This window comes from Bos grunniens, chromosome 16 (assembly GCF_055505025.1).
Source record: "Bos grunniens cultivar Pamir isolate PY7600 chromosome 16, Bosgru_T2T1.0, whole genome shotgun sequence".
In the NCBI taxonomy this organism is placed as follows: Eukaryota; Metazoa; Chordata; class Mammalia; order Artiodactyla; family Bovidae; genus Bos; species Bos grunniens.
This window is the reverse complement of record NC_141180.1, coordinates 5,429,143-5,449,320: the sequence shown is the minus strand read 5'-3', so window position 1 is coordinate 5,449,320 and position 20,178 is coordinate 5,429,143. Positions and strand designations below refer to the sequence as shown.

The 20,178-nt window shown below is 38.6% G+C and overlaps 1 protein-coding gene across 44 annotated transcripts in view; it reads right to left on the bottom strand.

The window, feature by feature from the left end:
- Positions 1-849: 849 nt before the first annotated feature.
- The window catches only part of LOC147356079 (membrane cofactor protein), a 39,006-nt gene continuing 19,677 nt past the window's right edge, over positions 850-20,178 (bottom strand). The window contains exons 6-16 of one of the 44 annotated variants that reach the window (XR_015142587.1): positions 15,425-15,607; positions 14,964-15,029; positions 14,808-14,849; positions 14,654-14,695; positions 12,455-12,502; positions 11,741-11,794; positions 10,214-10,249; positions 9,438-9,498; positions 8,830-8,873; positions 5,873-5,961; positions 3,108-3,361 (exon numbers count right to left, since the gene is read on the bottom strand). Coding sequence is in view for 33 of the 44 variants with exons in the window: in XM_086342209.1 (XP_086198335.1) it covers positions 3,298-3,361; positions 9,438-9,498; positions 10,214-10,249; positions 11,741-11,794; positions 12,455-12,502; positions 14,654-14,695; positions 14,808-14,849; positions 14,964-15,029; positions 15,425-15,607 (596 nt within the window). In the remaining 11 variants the exon portion in view is untranslated. Of the gene's footprint in view, positions 3,362-4,332; positions 5,962-6,748; positions 7,095-8,829; positions 8,874-9,437; positions 9,499-10,213; positions 10,250-11,740; positions 11,795-12,454; positions 12,503-14,653; positions 14,696-14,807; positions 14,850-14,963; positions 15,030-15,424; positions 15,608-20,178 lie in introns of those variants that run through there. The other 43 variants (XR_015142589.1, XR_015142588.1, XR_015142590.1 and 40 more) reach the window with 43 other exon arrangements.

Below are 20,178 nucleotides of genomic sequence, written 5' to 3'. Positions count from 1 at the left end.
ACCTCTGTCGTTACAAGTTTGTATGTGCAAGTTCACATGCAGACGTGGACTCTGAGGCTGAAGAACCACTAACGCAGAGGTTCTCCCTTAGCTGTATATTATAGTCACTTGGGAAGCTTTACAGATACCTAATGCCCAGGCACACCCCAGGTCAACAGCATGACGGGGAGCGGGGGGGGCACCCAGGCATTAGTAAAAATCCCCAGGGGATTCCAGAGTGCAGCCGTGCTTCAGAAACATGCTGTGCTTTCATGGTTGGGACCCGGGTTTTTACTCAGCTACACCCGTGCATAAAAGTGATATGGAAGATACGTCTTCCACCACACACATAGACGTGTGTGTTCCCTCAAGGCCAGGAAATCATGAAGGCTGAGAGCCAGGCGGGAATCAGGAGGGGCTGCACACGACGGGCTCTGTGAACTGGGCCTGAGTGATGCCCAGGATCAGACAGGACCAGAGGCCTTCAGGCAACAGTGAGCCAGGAGTACAGCAGTGAGCACAGGATGGGTGGCCTGGGTGGCCTGGCTGGCTGAGAGCAGGCTATGTGAAGTGCTGCAGGTGGAGAAAAGCTGGGCATTAAGTGCAGCAAGTTTTCAAGCTTCATGAAATGGACGTTATGCTGCGGGTAACGTTATGCTGCGGCTAACTGTGGGACTGAACGCCGTGAGCAGGGGAGGCGCGAGGCAGGCTGGGAGGGGGGAAGCCTGGACAGACTTCAGGCTCTGAGACTGGAGGGCTAGAAGGGGTGACTGTGGGAGGGGAACGCTTCCAGAAGGTGGGCCCGATTAGAGGCGCACTCTCATCTGAGATAAAACACTCCAGAAATAAATGCACCATCACAAATGAAACTTCTCCATAATGACATATTATTTTTTAAACAGACTCAAAGGTTCAATTCTCAGAAAACAATACAGACATGAGACGTCTCATTCCACTGGGGATTCACTCTTGCAGTTTTAAGTTTAAATTCAAATACACTTTTCCCTCTCATTCAGACAGACATTTCTAGAAAAAAATGGTTTCTCCATATATTTAAGTGATTGACAAGTTATTTGCAGACAGAACATTATTTATATGTACACATATTTCGATCTTACATATAACTATGTTACACTGGAAAACCAAATCTGAAGTGGAAACTATTGTGAAAGCCTATTTTGGTAAGCACAATAAACTTTGGTTGAAAACATTTCCTTGAGGTTTTAAGAAATACATACTACAGCCACCCCCATGCTTCTGAGAAACTGTTAGATTCTTAAAGAGCATGTGATAAAAAGGGTGCAGCAAAACTTCACCTCTGGATTTGTCTCAGAATTCCTGAATTTATTCTGCTCAAACTCATCTTCCACGTGCCTTACCCAAGATTACAAAGGGAAGGACCACTTACAGAGGGCCTTACAAACATGTCCTCAGGGAGAAAAACAGCATCTACTCTTGTTCACCCTCGAGTCCTCATTCATACCTTTGTAAGGCAGCTTTTCTTTGGCCCAGTGTGTGCCACTAACTATGAAGTGTGACGACTCCCACTTCTTGGTGGTCCAGTGGTTGGGTTTCTGTGCTTCCACTGTGGGGGGCACAGGTCTGATCTCAGCTTGGATAGCTCTGCGTGTCAAGGTATGGCCAAAAAATTTTAAAAAAAAGAAAAACAATTTTTTTAAGGTGTAAAACAAAACCTGTAAAAATCTGAGTCAGAGCAGAGTCCCTCCTCTGTGGCCGTTGGCGTGAGGACAGAGAAGCGGGCTGGGGTCTGTTCCACCTGAGTGTCCAGACCCCCCCGAGCTGTCTCCTTTTTCCTTCCCTTTCTGTGACCTACAGCTAATCCACGGAGTTGAGTTTGCTTTTCTAAAATACAGGGCTTCATTTTTACTCTGCCCTTTACAGATGAGGTGAGGAGCCCACAAAGACTTAAGATTCTGATACAACCTGAGGTTATCTGATGAATTTATTCCCTACAAAACTGCTTACATTCTGATGACATGTGTAAAGACAGACATATCTTTATCCAAGTGGGCAGAGAAAAGCCCCTAGAGCCAGACTTTAGAGTGGATTCTAATTCTCTTAGAGAGTAGAATTCTTCAGCACAAACAGACACAACATTGTTAAAAAAAAAAAAAAAAAAAAACTATAGTACAATAATAATAATAACAAAGTAGAATTCTTCTTAAGCAAACTGTAAGGCCACAGCATTCACTTTGTCCTGAGCTGGCATTATTGCCATGGGTGCTAACAGTACTCTAACTTTGTATAGAAGCCTGAAACTGATGCTGAATTCTTGGTTTCTCAGACTGGCTTATTATAAATAAAAGGGGTGAAGAACAAATGCCAGATAAAAACTTAATAGCATCTCTAAATTACCACGAGGTTACACATTTTTAAAAATAGCATTTTAATCTATTCAATGTAAGAGTATTTTCCAGTAATATTCTTAGTTAAGAAACTCAAAGAATGAACCTTAAGAATTGGTAATCACCTCTGAACAAAAAAAGATTTCAAAATCACTTTCTTTGCAAATGAAATGTAATGTCATTTTGCAATATATTTCTCTGAGTTTGGAGATCTTATAGAAGAAAAAACAAACACATTTCCCTACCTTAGAATGCCATGTTGACCTACCCCATAAATCAAGTGCTATTTAAGGAAAAACAGGCAAGGTGTTTAAACCTAAATTCATACATGTTTCAAAGAAGCATTACAGAATAGTGACTATACTTCTGCCACATTAAAATGTTTTACTGTTCCTATGGCTATCGCTTAGCAGTTTTATTTCTGACAGTGTAAGAAAGTGGCAAATAATCTTTATACTTTTTTTCCTTCAGTATTGAGACAAAATTGAGAGAGGGCATTGCGTTAAGTTTAAGGTGTACAGCATGATTTGATAATGTCAATACTACAAAAAGCTTTTTTCTTCCATGTGATTAGAACTTTTTAAGATCCACTCTCTTAGCAACTTGCCAATATAAATACAGTATGAGTAACTCATGGTAGCCACTGTGCTGTAATTATACCCCAGTACTTTCTCACCCTATAACTGAAGGTTTGTATTTTCTGACCACCTTTACTCAAACCCACCCCCACCAGTCCCCCACCGCTGACATCGACAAATCTCATTTTTCTTCTGTGAAAGCTTGTTTTTTTCGATTCCATGTGTAAGTGAGATCAGACAGTACACGTCTTTCTTTACATGACTTATTACCCAGCAAAGTCCCCTCAGGTCTGTCTGTATTGTGGCAAATGGCAAGGTTTCCTTCATTTTCATGGCTGAATGGTACATGCGTTCCTGGAAACGGTTCAGTTCATCTATTCTGTTGCAGTGGCTGCTTTATCCTGATAAGTGGTGTACGTAGCGCTACATTCTGCTTTCCTATAAGGGAATAGAACAGTATGTACTGTGACATTCTGGTTTCCTAAGAAGCAAGGTTAAGAAGACAGCATCAGAGATGAACATAATTAATAATTAAGTACATACATTAATTCCAGAAGCCCATTTAGAATAGGGAAGATTAAAAAAAAAAAAAAAAAGCTACATACTAGTAAGAGTCACTGAACTAGGAAATACATGATTTTTTAAAGTTATTCCAATGTTCAACCAGGCTCACTCTACAAACTCTTTTTTCTAATTCTGTAGTGTAGCTTGGATTTCCTCCAAGACAAGAAACAGGGCAGTCACATATACTTAGTAAATATCCTCCTATCTTAATTTAGGACCAACGGGAGAGAATAGAGAGAAGCACATTTTCGTAATATTCAATTTAAAATCCAGCTCTGAGATGATTATACAAAAGTAATGATTCTGAGTGTTCACGTTCAATAATGCTTCATTTACACCTCACTGTCAAGGAAATCACATATTCTGGTTAGAGCCTCCTAAGTAACTAAAACTCACATCACACAGTTTTGGTGTTTGTTTTTTTTTGGTAACAAGGAACATCTTTCTAAACCCTGTTATTCAAGTCCAGCGGTTTCCAAAGAAATATAATGCAAGTCAGACAGGGAATTCTGAATTTTCTAGAAGCCATGTTAAAAAAGGGAAAAGAAAATTAACTTTCATATAGTTTACGTAACCCAACATCCCTGGTTGTACATTTTTTCCCCATGAAGTCTTTGACTCTGATGTGTAACTGTGCACGCGAGCTCACTTTACGTAGGAGGAGCCACTTTTGACATTCGCAGCAGCCACTCAGGACCACCAGCTCTAGAGCCGGGAAACGCAGTTCCACTCCTGCTTCGGAACCGGACTACAGCAGACAGACTACAACCGAACGCGGACGCGCCGGTTACTGACAGTGTGCCCGCCCAGCGAACCCTCGGGTGCCTGCCTCATGAAGAGCTGACCGTGTGAACGCCGGAGACTTCATTATTCCCCTGGAGGGGAGGCTTCACTATGAGCCGGCGCTGCCACGCGCGGTACTTGTTACATGGCCGTGTCCTCAGGTCTGCTGTGGAGAGCGATTCAACAGTCAGGCCTCTCACTGAATCCTCCAACACCACTGTATTCTGCTATTTGTTGAAGTGAATACACTTATTTTTTTTTTTTTCTCTAATAGTAGTGGAACACTTATTTTCTTAAATAGAATTTTAAACAGAAATCCAATATATGAGAAGGATAAATAAGCATTTACATAAAGTTAAAGAAACAACTCATTGGATATAACATCAAGATGATTAAAATGTGAAAGTGAGTTAGTACTTACAGTTATAAGTCATATTACCTTTAGCATTCACTAAGGTAACTTCAAGTGTTTACAGACAATTTGAAGCTCACGGATTGTCTGAAAACCGCTTTCCTGGTTGGTTGGAGCCTCAAAGGACTCCTTAGAGAACTGAGCAGATACATAGGGCGGGGTAGCTGGTATATTTTTGTCTTCCCCTCTGCCCCTGTGATCAAAGACATCGCTCTGCTTTTACTAAGGAACTGTCCATCTTACTGGTCTTTGTGGAATCTGCTCTCAACTTCATGACTGTCACCTAGGGTAGTGCCTTGCACGTGAGTGTGGAAGTCTATCTCCTCTCTTCCTAGCTATGCAGAGACACTCAGGCAGAAAAAGAACTTCCAGTTCATTTCATTCAGAGCCAGAGATAGAGGGGATTAAATGGCTAAAGGGAATGCATTTCACATCAAATTTGAGGATTTTTGTTGGTGCTGGTTTATTTTTTATATGCTAAAAATATAGTGGCTGAGGGAAACAGTTAAATGCCTTTATAGAACTAATATTTACAAGCTGAAACTGAAATTCTTTACCGAAATTACATAAAATGTAGTTTGGTTTCTGTCAATAAAAAACCTAAAAGTGAACTTCAAGTGGACCGACTATCTGATTATTTCCCATTAGACTAAAAAAATTCCCCCAGATTTGGATTTACAGCTGCTAGAAGGTAGAGCTGAGTTGTTTCTTTAGGTTTATATAAATGCTTATTTATCCTTCTCATATAATGCATTTCTATTTAAGAAAATAAGTATTCCACTACTACTAGGGGGAAAAAAAAGTGTATTTATTCACTTCAAATAGAAGAATATAGTGATCTTCAAGGATTCATTGACAGGCCTAACTATTGAATTGCTCACCACAACAGTCCTGAAGAAATGGCTATATAAAACACTTGTCACAGTCTGACCAAAGGTCAAGGGGTCATTACTCTCTGTTGGTGCCTATGTCAAAGCAAAAGCCTGTCAGTGCATATTATTTTACATTAAAACAGGGAAGGAGAAAATATAAATATCAATAATCTCACAAAGGGGAACCAGAATCCAAATGTCCTCCTTGCTGTCTACTGTCTACTTAGCTCAGCTCAGGATATCGATATCTAAATGTTCATCAAATACTTTACAGAAGAAAGGACATCTCTGAAAAGAAATGCAACAGAAAGCAGATACCTTTTAATGATAAAAGCAAACGTTTCTCTCATCTCTTCTCAGAGAGAAATAAAATGTCTTGTCTGTGGCTCTCACCAGTTACGTATATGCTGAACAGAGGAAGGGGAAAGTGTTGAATAAAATAGTGAGGTCACACCAAAAGGAAGCAAGAGTGGCATAAAAATGGGATAAAATCAATGAGGGGGGAGAAGGGAAGTAAAGCTGACAATTAGGCCCATACACTATGTCTCTCCTGATTCTCATTAGGAAGTTGAACCAAGAATTTGGTGCAAGAAGCAACTTTACCCTTGCGGTCTTATAGATCATACAGCAGGTAAACAGACTCTAAATTTGCATATAATCTGTTTACTTCTGAAACCGCCTAGTCTCAAGTGAATAATGTACACTCGTTTTCTCAGAATGAGAGTGTATGGGGAGACACGGTCCTGGTCTCCAGCAGCACAGCCTTTGAGGCGATACATGGGGCCTGTATTAATCCCATGTAACACTGTCTCAGAAACTGATGTCATGACATCCTCCATTTTCAGATCCATCTTTTGCATCAAGGACAGTTTCTTCTTGTGCACAACTGTTTCCACCTGAGGGAAGACCTCTATAAAGCATTACATGACTTCCCATTTTTCTAGGATGGATCTAAATTTTGTAAATATGCTCTCTCAACTAATTACAAAATCTTTTTTATTTACTAGTTCTTGCTTAAAAATTTTAAGGCCTTTGTTGAATGGTTAAGAATTTGAGAACCAGGCAGAAAAATGTTCAAGTTAATTTGACCATTCAAGTTTTGGACCGTGTCGTTACACTTCACCACCTGAACTGGATTTACCATTTACAGTATATCCAAAAAAAGCTTCAGTAAGATGCATTTAAGCAGACAACTTAAAAGTTACAACATTTCTCGATCAATCTTTATTAGGATAACATAGTTTACAATTGCACAAGTAATAAATATACTTAATGGAAAAAAAGAAAAAAGGTATTTAGTTACTATTACTAAAATACATAAATTATTTCAATAATTCTACTGAACTTAGCAAACTCTCATTTATCCCGTGATGATTTAACCCAAGCAGAGAAAAATGATCCATTTATGAAAAAAAAATATTCACCACAAATAATTGAAAACATTCATGTTAACAAAAGACATCTGGAACCACATAGTCAGGACATGCAAACAGGACTTGGGCAGGAGCAAAGGAGAGAGCGAAGGGCTGTGGATCCAAGTCTGAAAAGTGTGGCAGAAGAGCTGGTTAGGAAAGGAAGCTGTGCAGGAAAAGGAAGGCGTGTGCACATGGAGCCTGTCAGCTCACCTGGGACCCTATCCTCTTCTTCATTGAGAGCTAAGAAACAGAAAACTATAGCAAAATGCTTTAACCTTGTGGCCATTTTTCATAATTTAATGATCTTTAAAAAAACAAAACAAAACACTACTTAGGGGATTTCCCCGGTGGTTAAGGCTCTGCTCTTTCTATGCAGGGAGCTTGAGTCTGATCCTTGGTCAAGGACCTAAGATCCCCTCCACAAAAAAAACTACTTATTTTCATGCTTTGGTATAAATCCTGTAGGAGGGTAACTGTGTTCCCAAATTATCGAAAATACAAGCTCATATCGAATCCATTTTGTATCAAGTTTTAACAGCAAATTTGTGTTTTTGATTTGTTTTGAGGCTTGTAGGATCTTAGCTCCCCAACCAGGAACTGCACTCCTGCCCAAGGCAGTGAAAGCCTGAGCTCTAACCACTGGACTACCAGGGAACTCCCATTAACAGCAATTCTTGCGCCTGGTATCCTGCTTCCAGATTTATCCCTACAAATAGAGAAGGAACTGCATATAGTTTAAAGTCTTGTAAGGGAGTTTCCAAAGCAATGAAAGCAATTTGGGGTGGGGGAGAATGGACATTCAATAGTGCAAAAAATGTATCAATAATAAAAATAATTACCTCTTTAAAAGAAAAGCAAACTAAAGCTAGGTATTATTTCACATTCTTTTAAAAAGGCATGCAACAAAAATGTGGAGTCTTTAAACAATCCACTTGATTGTCTTGAACAGGTGAACCATTTCCCAATAAGCTTGATGGTGCTTCTTCAAAGCTAAAGAGCATGGGCACATCGTTAACAGTCTACACCCTGCTTTCTCTAAGTGTCCTCCAGGCCCAGCAGCAGCAGCCTCACTGGGGAACTCTTTAGAAATGGGATCTCAGAACTCTAATGCCCCTGGTACCTTAACCTGGGGGTGTGATGCTCAGATACTTGTTTAGCTTTAAAAGACTCATTCACTGGTAGACAGAGTTTGGCTAATATTTGTTAGGAAACTGTATTTTTGTGTAATGATGTTTTACAAAGGCCAGTAAGGAGCAGAAAGCTATTTTGTTCTGCTTTCTTTAGAGGTTACTTCTGGTTAACAAATTTTAGACTTGTCAAATATCTCCCTGATGGTGCTTCCATGTTATACCGCCTGTGTATACGCAGTTTTAAAATACACTGCTGATAGAGAAATCAAACGTGCATATTATATGTTCTATGAATATAAGATTCAAGGTTCAAATGAAGGCACTGTGGCTATTTTTAAAAGATTACCAAGAAATTTAAAAAATATATATTTAGCTCTTTATGAGTGAAGAATGTACTTTTATTACATAGTCCAAATGCAGTGATTAAAATAAAAGGAATATAAATATCATAAAGCCATTAATACCATTCATTTTTAATTATTAGTTTGATTTACAAAGCAATAGGGAAAAAAATCACGAAAAATGAGAAATATCAAAGCACTAATCTTGGTCTATGTTCCAGTTTTATTCTAAGTCTTTCATTAGATTTTAAATTACTTCATTAAAATTTAAGATGACGTTTAAAAGGTACAAATTATATATTTGTACCTTTTTGCAATTTTAACTCTCTCCCTTATTTCATTTTTATAGATAAAAAGACAAAGTTCATGAGGTTCCTTGTAAATCTTACCCTCTCAGCAACTTTTAGTTTAACCCCATCAGTTTTACTTCAACCTAGTAAATTAAGAGAACATAAGAGGGAAATCAAATGATGTTGCTTTAAATTCTCCAGTTTAACTGTATAACAAATCTAAAAGAAAAAAAACAGATTTGGTATCTGAAGGAGACATCTATGTAGCTTCTTACAACTACCTATCTAAATTATACAGACAACTGAAAACTTTCACCATCAAAATTGCAGTGACTACAGCTATCAAAGTCTCCACAGGGAATCATTTTATATGTAATCTTGGTCATTAGTCCAATCTAGGAAGTTGGGTATGCCTACAGTAGAGAAGACCCCAAAGCGGTCCATGATTCATTTCAGCACTTATACCTCAAATCCCACAGAAATTTTTCTTACATCATAATTAGTTGACACGACCTGCACAGATTATTCGTATGGCAGTGATATTAAAAACAGGTGAAAACATTTTTAGCGAAGATGTGTAATTCACACAGCACACTCAAGCAGGAGCAATTTTTAAAAAACACGTAATACAGAGTACAAACGAAAACTGCACGAAAGAGTGTCAACAGTGAGAAGGAGCAACAGGTGAAAAGCATGCTGTACTTTACCCTTTCTTCCTCTGTCTGCAAAAACAGCAGTACAGGCAGAGCAATAATCCAACGCCAATAACTACGAGAAATCAGGAGACAAACGTCACATGACCAGGAAAAATCGCTGCCAAGACTCAAAATCTAGCAGAAGAAAATGAATGCTGATCAGAGGTTCCCTGGAGGCTCAGATGCTAAAGAATGTGCCTGCAATGCAGGAGACCTGGGATCAATCCCTGGGTTGGGAACATCCCCTGGAGAAGGGAATGGCAATCCACTCCAGTATTCTTGCCTGGACTAGAACAGACAGTGGAGCCTGGTGGGGTTGCAAAGAATCAGACATGACTGAGTGACTAACGCTTTCATTTTTGGCTTTCAGATACCCATGGCCAGAAAATGGTATCTAATTTAAGCACATATACATTTCTATTCCATTTGGACTCTTCAGTATATTGTATTCTTTGGATTAAACAGTATACAGTAAGTCAGAGAAATTCTTGATTAATTTATAAAATTACCCAAAGCATATTTGGGATGAAAACTCATATGAAAAAAACTCACCTTTGAAACAACATATATTATTTAGAGTTTGTGAGTATGTGGACAGGCAGAATAGACAGGAATAGAGTAATACTAATACAAGGTAGTGTATTATGTAAAAAGTCAGGTTTTCCTGTTTTACTTAATTTCAAGCTATAAAGCTATAAATACTGAAAAACCCTAAAAAAAAAACACAAAACTACACTTCTTCAGAGCAATGTTTTGATTCCATTGGTATCAAACTTGTTGACACTTACGTACAGCAACAATGAGGAGCACGATGTATCCTGCACCTGTGAAAAATGAAAACAGTTTGGGAGATAAGTGAGTATCTGGGATCTCCTAAGAGCGGCTGCACCTTAATTTCACCAGACCATCCGTAACTACAGAGAAACAAACCTGCCAATCTAGTTTAAGCACAACTGCTCGTGCTTCCAGGTTATCTGCACCACAGAACCCTTCTGATCAGATTCCAGAGTCAGGACACTAACTCTGTGACACTCTTAATAAGGAATCTCACTTTTCACTGCTGTTTGCTCTGGCTACCATGCCAGGTTATTTAGTGAAGGTTAACAATTAGAATTCACTAGTTCGGAGGCAAACCATTTTTAAAATGTGAGTATCCAACTATGGATGGTTTAGTTCGACATTCAGTTCTTTCATTACTTATGACTTTAAGTTAGACATTTAACGTCTATTTTTCCCTGAAGTCTGTGGGATAAATCTGAACCCATCAAGAGTCTTCATCATATCACCACAGCTCCTACCCCACTTTCTCCCCAGATGAAGACGTGGCCCTAACTCCCTAGGGAGACTCGCTGAAAGTAATGCAAATTAAGACTGTAAAGGGAACACCAGGGCACATGATAACACTAGGCACAGAAGCGTAAACATGCATTTTTGACTCTCCGGAGGGCACTGAATATACCACCAAATCTTAATTCTTAGAAACGCTGGTCACTGGCACCTCTGCTTCTAAACTGCCATTACTTTTATTATCTATAACGTACAGCAGGTAACACAGCATACAATGTCATGTACAGCTCTGCTTTTTATTCCATAAACATTATCGAATGTAAACATCCTGAGATGGCACTGGATTCTCTTGGCAGAGTGCCAGTGTGACCACAGTTTTCACAGGGAAAATATAACAAGCCCAAAGTGCATTTTATAAAAGGACTAACTAAATAGTATAACTAAACTAGTCTAAAAATAATAAACTATTTTTCTTCATTTCCTTATCAGTAAGTCTTTATACTTCATGTAACTGCCACAACTATACTTCCATCAAGTTCTCTAACACATACTGTGTGAACTACGTGTGCAAACATTAAGTGTGCTACCCCACCCTTGTATAGAAAAACTAATCCAACAATAGTACTTCAAGCCTTTTGTTCACAAGGTACCAACAGAAAGAAAATTCATCTACAAATTGCCATTATAAAGTAAAACTATTACATGGAAAATAACTTAAATGTTATATGTGTTAGACTACGTATAGCCATATTATTATTTTAAAAAGTAAACTTATTATTAGGTATCCTAAGTTGAGCACCCTCCTAAAATCTGTATTATCTACATGTGTCTAAAAGTACCCCTTAAATATGTCATAGGATCTGCACCTTTAAAATTCCTTAAAACGTGCAATTTTACAACTACAAACTGAACAATTATCACCAATTTTTAACATGTTGTTTCTTCTCTAATTATAGACAATGGTAATATTTCCACATAGAAAACTAGGGCCTTATGACACAGAGTTATAATCAGTAACAAAATAATACCTAAACCCTCAGCACCGTTAGGGGGTGATGCATCAGTAGGACGGGGGGGATGTCCTAGAAAAAAGGAAAAAAATGCAAGTTAAAAAAAAAAAAGAAAAAACAATAGAGCTTAATGTCCTCTAAGTTCACAGGTTTTGATTTTTTTCACTTTGTACAAAAACTCTTATAATTTCATTCTCCTTATATAAACTACATTAATGTTTGTCATTAAAAGTAGTATCAAAATATTATAAATTTATATTCAATACCAAAGCATTCTACTTCTTGTCCAGTAACATTTCCTAGGACAATATTCTGTGGTACAGCAAGCAAATTTATCATTAGTGTGGTGTCAGAATAACCCTATGGATTCGATGTGATTATACTTAAAACTAAAACAGAAAAGCACATTTGTGGAGGCTAAACAATATGCTACTAAACAAGAATGGATCACTGATTGAATCAAGGAAGAAAGTTTTTAAATATCTGGAGAAAACGAAAACAAGAAAACAAATCCAAAATCTATGGGATGCAGCAAAAAGCAGTTTTAAGAGGGAAGTTTACAGCCACATAGCCACAATCATCAAGAAAAAGTCGGCCCCAATTAACAAAATCAGAATGAAAAAAGAAGGTACAACCCACAAACACTGAAAAAATTTCAGAAGCTATGTAGAACAATTTAAAGAAGGACATGAATAAATAAGTGTAGATGGAAAAAAAGCTCAGCCACTGAACCTGGATGACTTAGTCCTGAAGTCATGGTTGGAGAAGTGGGCTTGGAATCTGGAATGGAAAATTAGATTCAATTCTCCAGCCTTATCCATACAAAATTATGGATTTAAATCTGGTATTTGATTTTTTATAAAGATTCTCAAAATGAATTATTTCTCAAAATGAAAAATACATGTACTCCCTAAATTTTGCAATTCTACTTCTGTAAAGCTAACCTAAACACATGTTTACCGAAGTGCACAAGAATGTTGCACGGGAATGTTCCCTGTGCCTTTGTATACAGTGGAAATCCTAGAAGTTAACTAATGACAAACCATAAAAAAAACGTGCTCAGAATAAACATATGGTTCTTTAAAAAAATACCGTCCATATAGTTTCCTGTTGCATAACTTGTATCCTTCTCCAGTTAGTATTTTGCCTACAGTTTTTCATATTTGCAAAATCAGATCTACTTGACCACCGTTATATGTTGCTAATGATGTTTTTCATACTAAATGATGACAGAAAATGATTGACAGTCTCATGAGGAATTTTGATTTTTTGATATTTTAAAATAATCCATAGTTTTATCTTCACTGTACATCTGTCCTCAGAACTCTTCTTTTAAACTGTATCAGTGCTTTATAAATCCTTTATGAAATGCTTATGTCAACTCTTCCCTGGGGCTCAGAGGTTAAAGCGTCTGCCTGTAGTGCAGGAGACCTGGGTTCGATCCCTGGGTCGGGAAGATCTCCTGGAGAAGGAAATGGCAACCCACTCCAGTATTCTTGCCTGGAGAATCCCATGGACGGAGGAGCCTGGTGGGCTACAGTCTACCGGGTCGCAAAGAGTCGGACACGACTGAGCGACTTGACTTTCACTTTCCTTTATGTCAACTCTTTAAAAGTCTGCCCGACTGATGCTCTTTCCACCCTTCCTCTAGTCTCTAGCTTCTGCGGCAACTAAATACAAGCCAGAGATAGCAGCCCTGAACTTAGGAAAACAATTCCCTCCAACATATCAAAATACTCATTCAAGTCTCAGGCAGAGGAGCTGATCAGCAGCCCCTGCTAGAATTCCTCCATTTCATTCCAATAAACAAGGGCTTTTTCTGCCTTTTAGTTGTTATACCACTTACTTTCTGTTGCCAATTCCCCCTTTCCCCCTCAAAAAACAAAAACATCCAAAACAAACAAAAAATGCTCAGTAAAGAGAAAAACAATAATTGTTAGGAGTGGGAGAGTGACGGAGGTGGTAGAAATACTAGTCTCATTCTAGAGACAATGGTAGTCTCCCAGTTTATAAAAAAGAACCAAGCTGGTCAACCTGGGAAAGGAAACAGTCCTGGACCCAGAAGACACCCTGTACAGGTGTCGAGAGATCACTTTTAAAATGAATAAATCATCCGTGTTGATGACACAGAAAACATACATGCTAAAAAATAGAACCTGTGGACCTTCCTCTACACTAATATTAATCTGAGTGTAACTGGTACAAGCTGCCTTTTAAGAGCTTTATAGATACCAGGGGCTATGCTAAGTGCTTTAAATGAATCCCACTTTAAATTTACTGTCACTAAGTAAGGAAGCCGAAGAATTGATGCTTTTGAACTGTGGTGTTGGAGAAGGCTCTTGAGAGTCCTTGGACTGCAAGGACCTCCAACCAGTCCATCCTAAAGGAGATCAGTCCTGGGTATTCATTGGAAGGACTGATGCTAAAGCTGAAACTCCAATACTTTGGCCACCTCATGCAAAGAGTTGACTCACTGGAAAAGACACTGATGCTGGGAGGGATTGGGGGCAGGAGGAGAAGGGGACGACAGAGGATGAGATGGCTGGATGGCATCACCGACTCAATGGACATGAGTTTGAGTAAACTCCAGGAGCTGGTGATGGACAGGGAGGCCTGGCGTGCTACAGTCCATGGGGTCGCAAAAAGTCGGACACAACTGAGCAACTGAACTGAACTGAACTCAAGTAAGGAAGGTTTGAAATCATTTTACACATAAGTAAACATATTAAAGTTGACTTAACTTGCTATCTGCTTGTATCTGCAGACTGCACATAATTTTAGAATCACTCAATCTAAGAACTAAAAGGGCTGTGAATATTTCATTACTAAAATTGATAAATGAGTATAAATCATTGGAATTTAAAAGACTTTGAAAAAAAGATCAAAAGAATGTAAAGGATTTTGAAATATATAAGCAGGAAGTTACTAAACCTGAGACATTGGGAATTGGATGTTGGGTGCTGCGAGTCGACACTGGGGGGGAAAAAAAAACGCAGATAGGATCAAACATTTGGGAGTTACTACTGGCATTTTCACCAGGAATCTAAAAGATTTTTGAAAAAATATATGTAGGAAGTTACTAAACCTGAGACACTGGGAACTGGATGTTGGGTGCTGCGAGTCGACACTGGAAAAAAAAAAAAAAATGCAGATAGGATCAAACATTTGGGAGTTACTACTGGCATTTTCACCAGGAATTTAAAAGATTTTTGAAAAAAATATATGTAGGAAGTTACTAAACCTGAGACACTGGGAACTGGAGGTTGGGTACTGGGAATTGGAGACTGGGTGCTGGGAGGAATCGACACTAGAAAACAAAATAATGGAGACTGAATCAAAAATCTGGGCATTAATACTGTCTTTTCATTCACATGAATTATGCCTTTCATTCTTGACTTATTTAGGTAAAACTCCCTACGCTTCAGTTTACCCTGAAAAATGACTGCTATCCATTTTTACATTTAAGAATGCCTAGCAAGAGACATTTATATACCTGTGTTATGTACGTGAAATGCTAAGACCCTACAAAGACAGAAAATCGCTGCAGCGGATTTCTTGTGAATTTGAAGTCATACAACTATCATAGAAATGAATATAACACAGTTAAATATGAACATTGTTTCTCTTCAGTTTTTCTTGCATCATTGATATTTAATGTGAAAGAAATAAAGAACAAAAACAAAAGGAAGATAGTACTTTTACCTTTAATACACTTTGGTAGCTCAGGCTCCCAAGTACTGTTCTCACCACAGACAACTACACTGTTGCCATGAAGGTTAAAACCCTCATTGCATTTAAGTACAACCGTCGCTTTGTAGTAATATTTTGGTCCAAATCCTGAGACTATGGTTCCATATTCAATGGCTGGATATACACATTTGACCACTGAAAAATTGAGAAATTCCAGAATTAATGGAAAGCCGCTTCTACACGGGACCAGAAAGACTAGTGTGAAGTAATCCCAGGGAAGAAGCAGGAGAGAAATGAAAGATGCTAATTGGGGAAAAAAGAAAAAAGAAACCTTTGAGCATCTGAACTCCAGGTAAAGAGATCTAGAGAAATCTAGCAATGTTTTTTTTTTTTTTTTTTTTAAAACCTAGAACAGACTGTCATAGTTCATTTGCTTTTCTACATTTTCTTTCCATTACTGACAAGTTTTGAGAACCGTCTGATACCAGATACAAACTCAGGGTAAGGTCAAAAGTAATTTTCTTCAGTTTGAGGATTTTTTTTAAGATCATTCTGACACTGATTACATACCTTGCTCTTTTAGAAAGGTAGCAAAAGCTTTTCTGAGAAGGTAACGTTTGAGCTCAAATTTAAGTTGCAGAGAAGCTAGCCATGCCAAGATACGAAAAAGAAAGTTTTCAGGAGGCAACAACACACAGAAGCTAGAAGTTCAAGATGTAAAGGCAGTGGGGTTAGGGCAGTGTTTTCCAAACGCTCTGGGCTACATCAGAGATCAAGAAACACATTTTATGCTGTCAACCAGTATATAAACCAACAGGCCTGAGATAATCTTAGTAATGGTATGTCCCATTCTGCTGCTGCTGCTGCTGCTAAGTCGCTTCAGTCGTGTCCGACTCTGTGCGACCCCAGAGACGGCAGCCCACCAGGCTCCGCCGTCCCTGGGATTCTCCAGGCAAGAACACTGGAGTGGGTTGCCATTTCCTTCTCCAATGCATGAAAGTGAAAAGTGAAAGTGAAGTCGCTCGGTCGTGTCCGACTCTAGCGACCCCATGGACTGTAGCCCACCAGGCTCCTCCGTCCATGGGATTTTCCAGGCAAAAGTACTAGAGTGGGGTGCCATTGCCTTCTCCTGTCCCATTCTACTCCACTCATAAAAAGTACTCATCCTGACGGTCTCAGTTGACTTTAGTATCCATTAATGGGTTTGGCAGAATTGGGGGAAAAAAAATCAAGAAAACACTTGCCTGAGTAGTGAGTTCAAGAGAACATCTTATGAGATTAAATCCGAATGACAGATAAGGGGCAGATAATATACAGCCTTTTAAACCAGAAGAGTGTTCTTTCTCTTTCTTTGGGTCTGAATTTCCGCCAGGTATCATTTCTCTTCAGCCAGAAGAACTTCCTTATCAATTCTTATAATCCAGGTTGTTAAAGTTGCTCAGTTGAGTATGACCCCATGGTCTATACAGTCCATGGAATTCTCCAGGCCAGAATACTGGAGTGAGTAGCCTTTCCCTTCTCCAGGATAATCCAAGTTGACCAATGACAAATTCACACAACATTCTACATTAAGTGTTATTTTTTGGGGTTTTGTTTTTCCTTCAGCATATTAGCAGAAATTGTCTTTTACTTTCAATAGTTCCATGAAAGTCAGCTGTCACTCTCACCTTGGGGTGAGCAGAAAAAGGAGACAAGCTTTCCCGTCTGTTTCTCCCTCTCATTGGCTGCTGCCTCTTTCGTCTCCAGGAGTTCAAACATGCTGTGCTTAGCTTAATTGGGGGTTTCTTGGTAAATTTTTAAAATTTATTCTGCTAAGGGCAGTGAATTTCCCAGACATGTGGGGTTGTTGTTTGTGATCAAATTTACATAATTTTCGGCCAGTATTTCTGAAATGATTTCCTGTGTTGTTCTCTCTTCTGAAACTCCAATTAGATGTATGTTTGGCTGTTTGCTCTTTCTCCCAAAGGTTTCTGTCTCTCTCTCTTGTTTTAATCTTTCTTTTCAAACCATGCTCGATTTCTATTGCCCTGTCTTCAGGTTCCCTGATTTTTTTTTCACTGTTGGGCCAATATGCTCCTAATTGCACCTAATGATTTTCTTGTCAGTTGGGTTTAGTAGATACAAAGTGCAGACAGTAAATCTCACCCTTTTCTAAGGTGTACAACTGTATTAGTTTTCATAAACCAAAATAATCATGTAATTACCAACACAGTAACAAAAATTCCATTATCTCCACATACTTCATGTCACTTTGTATCAACCCTCCAGTTCTCAAGCACCTTCCCCACCCAGCCCAGCACTCATCTGTTTCCTGCCTGATAGTGCTGCTCTCCCAGGATGTCCGAAGAGAATCACAGCCTCTGAGTACGGGTATTTTAGTGTAATGCACTGGAGATTCCTTTGCTGCGTGATTCAAGAACTCATTTCTTTTTATCACGGAGTATTATTCCATTGCATGGATACAGATTAGGCTGTTCATCCATTACCAGCTGAAGGACATGTGAGTTAATTCCAATGTGGAATGATTATGACTAACGCTGCTTTGAATATTCTCATGCAGGTTTCTATATAAATATACGTCTTTTTCCTTACATTGCTGAGTTGTATGGTAAGTGTATATTTAACCTTATAAGGGATTGCCAAACTATCTTCCATAATATTCGTATCACTCTGTATTCTTACCAGGAATGCCTTGAGTTCCAACTGCTGTATATTCTTGCCTATTAATCATATTGTTAGTCTTTAGTTTTGGGGTTATTTGTTCAGCTATTCTAATAGCTGTTTACTGACATCTCATTGTAGTTTTAAATTCCATTCTGTAATTTACTATGACACTGAGCAACTTTCCATGTATTTGGGGATCCATATATTTTCTTTGGTGCAATAGGTCTATTCATGTTGCCCATTTTAAAAAACTGGGTTGTTTTCTGATTGTGTTTTGAAAGTTATTTATATTGTAGATACAAGTCCATTAGCAGATATGTACTTTGTAAATGTTTCTTCCCAATTTATGGCTCATTTTATTCCTTCTTTTAATAATGTATTTGAAGTAGAAGTTTTGAGTTTTAATAAGTCCAGTATATTAACCGGAGAAGGCAATGGCACCCCACTCCGGTACTCTTGCCTGGAAAATCCCATGGATGGAGGAGCCTGGTGGGCTGTAGTCCATGGGGTCGCTAAGAGTCAGACACGACTGAGAGACTTCACTTTCACGCATTGGAGAAGGACATGGCAACCCACTCCAGTGTTCTTGCCTGGAGAATCCCAGGGACGGGGAGCCTGGTGGGCTGCCGTCTATGGGGTCGCACGGAGTCGGACACAACTGAAGCGACTTAGCAGCAGCAGCAGTATATTAACATTTCTTCTTTAAAGAATCATGGTTTTAGAGTTGTATTTAAGAGTTGTATTTGTGCCTTTGACTAAGGCACAAATATTTCCTATGTGCTAAAGCAAAAACCTTTTGGTTTTAGATTTCACATTTAAGTTTTTGGTTCACTGTGAGTAAATACTTGCAAATGGTGCTAACACAGTGTTGAGGGTTTGTTTGGGTTTTTTTTTGAAAGGTTGTAGTTCTGGACACTGCTGTTCCACGCTCTACATGGCCGACCTCTCACCAACACTGCACTGTCTTGATTACAGTCCTCACAGCAGTGTTTATCAGAAGTCTTGACAGCAGGTAGAACGAGATGACTTTTTTCTTTCTTCCAAATTTCTATTGACAATTCTAGTTGTTTTATTTTTCTAAATAAATTTTACAATCTTTTTGTCAAGTTCTGCTGGGATTTTATGGGATTGTCCTGAATTTATAGATCAATCATAGAGGACTGACATCCTTATTATATTGTATTTTCTAACCCATAATCACTGACTTTTCTCTATTTATTAAAGTCTTGTTTAATTTCTTAGGTTTAGTTATTTTTACCATTTAAATATTTCACATTGTTGCTAGATTTACATACAAGTATTTTGGGTTTTCAAGTTGGTGTAAATAGTACTTGAAAATTTTCAATTTCTATTGGTGTTTTACTAGTGTATAGATGTACAGTTGATATCTGTGCTGATCCTGATAAAACTTCAGTCTTTTAAGTTTTCTACAAAAACAATCTTGTTGTAACTGAATAAAGTCTATATTACTCCTTTACTCTTCAATATGTATGGCTTGTTCTACTATCTGCTGCTGCTGCTGCTAAGTCGCTTCAGTCGTGTCCAACTCTGTGTGACCCCAGAGACGGCAGCCCACCAGACTCCCCCGTCCCTCAGATTCTCCAGGCAAGAATACTGGAGTGGGTTGCCATTTCCTTCTCCAGTGCATGAAAGTGAAAAGTGAAAGTGAAGTCGCTCAGTCGTGTCCGACTCTTAGCGGCCCCATGGACTGCAGCCTACCAGGCTCCTCCATCCATGGGATTTTCCAGGCAAGAGTGCTGGAGTGGGGTGCCATTGCCTTCTCCAGTTCTACTATCTAAGAACTCCAAATACAAAGCTGAGTAGTGTTTTAACAGAAGACATTTTTTTCTTGTTCCTACCTTAAACATAACCAGTCTTTTACTATTAATTGTAATATTAGCTGGGGAATTTTTATAGCTGCCTTTTGTCAGCTTCAGGCAGTTCCCTTATATTCCTCATTTGCTGAGTTTTATAATGAAAAGATGATGAATTTTGTCATGTTTTTTCTCTGTGTCTATTAAGGTGGTCTTTTTTTTTTTCCTTCAAAGTTTCTTGATATGGCAAATTACACTGATTTTTAAATTTGAATCATTCATGCATTC